Source organism: Dendroctonus ponderosae, unplaced genomic scaffold (genome assembly GCF_020466585.1).
Source record: "Dendroctonus ponderosae isolate FM_Combo_2020 unplaced genomic scaffold, Dpon_F_20191213v2 Dpon_F_20191213_5, whole genome shotgun sequence".
In the NCBI taxonomy this organism is placed as follows: Eukaryota; Metazoa; Arthropoda; class Insecta; order Coleoptera; family Curculionidae; genus Dendroctonus; species Dendroctonus ponderosae.
The window spans coordinates 12,952,548-12,958,787 of NW_026018715.1; the positions used below are offsets into that span (position 1 = coordinate 12,952,548).

General features: G+C 35.5%; 2 protein-coding genes across 2 annotated transcripts in view; both read left to right on the forward strand.

The window, feature by feature from the left end:
* Nucleotides 1–6,240, forward strand: part of LOC109545596 (homeotic protein empty spiracles) — a 124,973-nt gene that overhangs the window by 23,177 nt on the left and 95,556 nt on the right. The window lies entirely within an intron of this gene.
* The window catches only part of LOC109545398 (metabotropic glutamate receptor), a gene marked incomplete in the record, with an annotated part of 25,212 nt that continues 21,778 nt past the window's right edge, over nucleotides 2,807–6,240 (forward strand). Inside the window, 2 exon segments of the mRNA XM_048666832.1 lie at nucleotides 2,807–2,973; nucleotides 4,648–4,792. Coding sequence (XP_048522789.1) covers nucleotides 2,899–2,973; nucleotides 4,648–4,792 — 220 coding nt within the window.

The following is a 6,240-nucleotide window of genomic DNA, read 5'->3' on the forward strand; positions in this document are numbered from 1 at the left end:
TGCGTTTGTGTGATCAATCTGCATACGCGCGAGCTTGCTTTACATTGTGCAATTAAAACGATCGGTTAATCTTAATCTCGTTGGCACGAATTTGCAAACTATGACAAWTTATTTCATGTTYATCTGCGCCAAACTAGCAGATTTAAACATCTAAAGGACAAATRAAGACAGCTTCTAAACYTTGCTGAATTTTGGATCGAGCCAATGTTTTTTCGAGTCCTTGTCCTGACGATTTTCCCGACTTGATTSCTTTGGACTTTTTCTCTGGGGACAACTTGACAATTAAGTTTGTGATTCAACAGTTGAAGCTATTGATTTTGGCGGTTTTAAAAAAACATGTTTTTATTCAAAATTGAGTTAAATAATTGGCGTTTTCTGCAGAATCGTTAATTTATTGAAATTGTTTGGAAAACGTACGATTTTCTATAAAAACTGCATCTAGGAAAATTGCAATCGCTTGAAAATCCTGGAAATTATGATGATTTTAAGGTCAAGAGAACATCAGATTGTTTGCAAAGTATATTCTCGACACTTTGCAAACGACGAACATAAAAACTATGATTTTTTTTTCTAATGTTGGAAATTTTCGAATTTTAAAAAACGGTTTTTGGGCAAATTTTTCACTTAAGAGTCGAATGTATTCCAAAATTTCACTTTTCAATAACATCGTTTTGTTATATAGTTTCGGAGAAAATGGAGTTTGGAGTTAGAGAGACTTAAACTGCTATCCACATTGTTTCCACACTAATTTGCCCATAATTCCGCAAAAATTTTCCAGAATTTGTTGTTATAGAAGCTTTTTTGCTCTTTTTACCTTGTATTTTTATACAAATGTTGCCCACATTTTCAGGAGAACCTTGCATAAATGCCTAAAGTTACACCTTCAGAGAACAACATCGTTTATGTAAAACTAGTTGAATCTTCAATTAGGAAAATTTGTGAGAGTTTTTTTAAATGCAATCAACTTCATTGCTTCACTCTTAAGAACTCTTAGTTTGAATCTTAAGTTTAATCACTCTTAAGTTTGAATGCATATAAAATTCCGCTCATGTTAAAGACCTGAAATCAACCTCCACCTTACATCTAGAGAGTCCCACCTAAATCCAGCAATTGCGTGTTTTTACTGTTTCCTAGACTTTTAACTTAATGGCCGAAAGCTTTGCGAGTACTCGGTTAACTTTCCGGCAACTGTTGTCGAATTTGTTCAACTTCTTGAGGCTGACACTTGAAACTGATGAATGTTTGTAGATCAACATAATAAATTGCAGCCGGGGCTGCAGCTTTTAAATTTTGCATTTAATGCTGGTGTATTGCGCTATTTGAAAAGCTTTTAAAGCCATTTTCCGCTATGGAAATTGCAATGTTTCGCTTCTTTTCTACGCAGAAATCACATGTTATTTATATAAATTTGTGTTAACTGATAGTCATTAATTATATGAATAAATTAATTGAATAACCCGAAACAAGCCCATTAATTCCAGTTAAAGTTCCATCTAGCACTCAAACACTAATTATAACGTATATTTATCGGTAATTTGACTAGTGAGATAACAATACTGTTTGTTAATAGAATGTTTTTGACTATTGCTGTTATTATTAGTATTAAATGATTCACATTTTCATCGTTTTAAATGAATTCTAATAGAAATACGCATTTTTTGGGTCATTTTCCTACCAGAAAAATAAGCAAAAGTACATTTTAGGTGACTAAAGTTAACGCAACTTTAAAGAGCATTAAAAAGTTTTCATATGAAAAACTGATTGCTGATGTTCGCCCAACCACCACCATAGTCCCATAACTTCATGACGCACCCCACACAAAAAAAATGTTCAGCTGAACATTTCGACGCGTCGCAATTGCCGAGATTAAGTTTTTCTCCGGCAAACTGAATTTGCAGCATCTGCCAGAACAAAAGTCTTATTTTTCTTCGGGTAATCCAATTTTGTTGCGGTCTAGAGACGTGAATATTTTCCTAACAACGTATTTGACCGGAAACATCGAGATAATTCCATCCGCATTTGGCTTCTGCCGGAACGGGAGAACGTTTGATGAATATTCTGCAATGTTTGTTTGGATTCCATCCATTGAATTTCCATGTTAATTTCCCCAAAAACTCACCAAAATTTTAAGTAGTTTACCTTAAATAAAAGCCAAAATAATCGACTTGGTTCATGATAACTGAACAGAAACCCACAAAGGCACATGGCATTTGTCTAGCTATCAAAATGTTAATCTTTCCGGGCGCTAATCGCATGAACTATCTGGGCTTAAAACCCAATTACACATATTGCAAAAGAAACAAATTAATCTTGCAGAGCAAGCAATAAAACTGAAACCGTTAATGGCTTTTAAAAGTTGCTGGTAGCTAAATGATGGCCTGGCTTAGACGACAATTAGCCGGCAGCTTTTTCCTTCGGTTATGAGCAGGAAAATTATAGTCAACCAAAAAGTGTCACATGTAATATAATTGTGATTAAGTGCTTGTTAAAACTCGGCAATTTCCTTTTTCGGAAACGTTACATCGAGGATTAAAGCGGCGGTAGCAGTCGTTAATGGATTGCTTCCTTTTAACATAATCCGTCCATTTCTTTGCTTCTATCATTAAGGGCTTTTTTCGAATTTGGGAATCTGCTGCAGATTTTTAATCCGCAAAGAACTCTGAGATTGGAAAATTGAATGCGTAATTGAAAAATGGTCGCAGTAAAGCGCTTCAAAGCCCAGAAAAGTGTCCTTTTATAAATTTATTTTACGGTTATCTTAACTCTGGCAAACGGTTTGAAGTGTTTTTTTTTCTATTCTAGGTGTCGTTTTTCTCCACCAGTCCTGAGCTGAGCAACAAGCAACGTTTCGAATACTTTTCGCGCACAATACCATCCGATCATCACCAGGCGAAAGCCATGGTCGACATCGTCATGCTAATGGGCTGGAGTTACATTTCAATTATCTACGAGGAATCAAACTACGGCATTAAGGTATTATTTATACAAAACTGCTGAAATCCATCGCAAAATATCCTCAAATTGTTCCCGAATAACCGTTTTATTATAAATATTCCTGTGCTATTGAGGGGGGCCCACACCTTTATTGCGTTGGGGGAGCGAAGATTAGATGTAAATGTATTCGCTGCAATAAACTGAGCGCAATCTGAAAGAAACAATTTATTTGGCTGTAACACAATCCTCCCCTAGTCCTCTTATTCGGTTTAATTTTCTTTTGAAAGTTTAACTTCATTCAATGTTTTATTTAAGTCTATTTAAGACTTTTCTATACTGTAGCAAGGTTTCCTCAAATAAATGCACGTTCCAACTTTGGACCTAAACTATCAATTTTTGTGTGTGCATTGAAATATTATTGCGCAAAAAAAGCACAAAGTGTTCGATTATTCTGAATTTTAATTTGAGTATTAGTTAAGCCGTTCGTCCATTGAAGGAAAAGCTAAACCTTGTTTAAAACCTACTAAAGACTTATTTGAGCGAAATCCTGCCGTTCGTTAAAATCAGTTTGACACCAATTAAACTTTTGACCTGTTAATCCATTCTTGGCCGTATAAAAATTATAACTTTTATACTGAAACCTGGAACTTTTCGCTTAAAATGCAAATCGACACTAATTAACGTGAAGAGGCAAGAAGCAGGGCCCAAGCGAAAAACTCTCCTATAAGGATTTGCAATTTTCGGTACGACTCAAATCACAAAACGAAATAATAAAACGACGTTGTTAAATCATTTATACACGAACACGTTGGGCCGTAGATAAGGAAATCGCCGATAAAATTGTAAAACTATTCGCCGTTTTAGTGCAAAGAAACCAGTTTTTTTATCAGAAAAAGTTGTGTTTCAGCACGCAACTTGCACGGTGTTTTTGTATATTCCAATTTATTTCGAATAACGTAATGCTTCGATAAAGCCCTTAGAGCTGAATAAGCAATAATGGCACACAATACAACCCAAGCATACAGAAAATAGTGCCTTAGGGATCGACAATGACTGGGCCTTTTGTATATTTTTATCAAACCTACATTTCGTCTAGCATCTAAATTGCTTCGGTTAGTGAGAAGTCGTACTTAAGCATCTATTGACGGCTGGAAATGTAATTAGTGCAATCAGAATAACGGAGAGAAGATTTTCCTTTTGTCTCCGATGTTTTGTTACACGCCATAGAAGCCAAGTGAAGTTCAATACTTAGAGTAACACGGGAAAATAATAGAGGAGTTGGTGTTTGTAAATTAAATAAATGCAATCAGAAAGCAGCACAGAAGATTTTAAGTTTGTCTTTGATGTTTTGTTACAAGCAATTGAACACAAATGATTCAGTTTGCAGAAGCAATTGAAGGCCAGTTTTACATCTTCTTCAATCGCTTGGACAAATTGATGTGTGTTCATTGCTTGTAACTAACCAACAGAGACAAATTTGGAATCTTCTTATTTTGGAATCCTCTTGTTTAATATTACATTATAAAATGTGAGACTTCAATACAAAAAGACGATATAAACCACCTCGTTCAAAAAATTATGAAATTGTTATATATTTTTTGGAAAACCGACCAAATTTTGTCCATCTGGGATTTGTTTGGTATCCATTTTTGAAATAAATATTTAATAAGTTTAATATTTTCGAGTCACGAGCTTCGCACTTTTCCTTTTCAGGCTTTCGAAGTCCTCGAGGATTTGATGGTAAAAAATAAGATTTGCATCGCCGTGAAGGAAAAGCTGGTTAAAGATTCAGGCGTCGGAAATATATCTGTCTACGATAATATCGTGCAAAAACTTCAAACGAAACCCCGAGCCAAAGGTAGGTGATTTCCAGCTATTTCGCAAATTCAGTTGCTACAACATGCGAACTGATGACCAACGAAAAACACCGGTCTTTAAGGCCCAAATTGCTTTTTTTCTATTTATGATTAAAACACGCAGCAAATTTAATACATTTTGTTGCTGCGACTTTCAATGAACGTTGTTAAATCTCTGTTAATAGGCTTTTGGATACACAATCAAAATCGGATAGATGGAAAATCCGGCATTTATTACCGGTAAATTAAAATTATCGATCACTTTGCCGAAGTATTCCGGTTACAACGACTTGAAATTAAAATTTCAAATGGGGTTTACTTGCGAGCTGGAGTGTTTTTTTACAGCGTTCACCCTGAAAGTTAATGCACCGTTCACTGAGCAACGATTAATTAAATTTAAATCGAAATTAATTAATTACCGGTGTCCACAATAAACATTTGAAAAGGCATTTGCCTTTTCAGCTGCGTGTCTCACAATTGATGGGTTTCGCAAAAATTAACGATTCGCTTTGCCCCGAAGAAATAATTATGAAAACGAAAATAAAATCGCCGAACAGCCGAAAAGGATCACGTAGCGTTGAAAATGGAAAAGCCGAGCCGAATTTTAATCGCCCATGGCCAGATTAGTTGCAAAAAGTAATCAGGCCAATTTTCACGCCTTAGTTCGAATTCAAATCACATCGAAATCGAGACAAACAGCACTATTTAATTGTATGCAAATTGTATGTTTCAATTAGATTTCGCTCTCCACCCAGACAATTTCAAGCTTCAACTGTTGGTTGTAGGGCAAATCAAATTAATTCAATTTAAAAAAATCCTGCATTCCTTTCGAAATTGATTGCCGGATTGGCATAAAGTGATTTATTGAATTTCCCTGAAGTTCCCATTTTAGTAAAGTGGTTTATTTATTTAATTTTACAACCTTCGTTGGATTAACTAACTGAAAAATCAATCGGCTAATGGAGCTGGCTTTTAATTAATTTGCAGTGGCGCAGGTGCATATTTAAAGTATTTTTGAAATTAAACTATTAGTGTTATAATGAAAAATTGCAAGCAAAATACGAACCAGGCAACTAAAGTCGACCAGGAGAATAACCTATCGGCYCATTYGTATTTAATCTAAAACTCGATTGTGCTGATMAGGTGCTCTGTGCGCTCCTTTGCACGCCCGYGCCGCACTCCGCTACCCCCYAACCCTGTTAAACAAAGCCGTAATTTACGTAGMAATWTCGCTGCTTTTGATCCAGCGCCAAAYGCGTTATGGAGTAGCAGAATATCGGGACGASCTCCTTTCGAAATGGCCTCAAAATCTTATTGTATAATATTGAAATCCTYTCCAACCCCACAGGCCTTAAACTAAATTAGAGTTTCCCGGAAACTCTTCTAGATTACCTTATTCTATCAGCCTATTTACAACCTCTCGCAATATGTAGCTGATTATATTACCGCA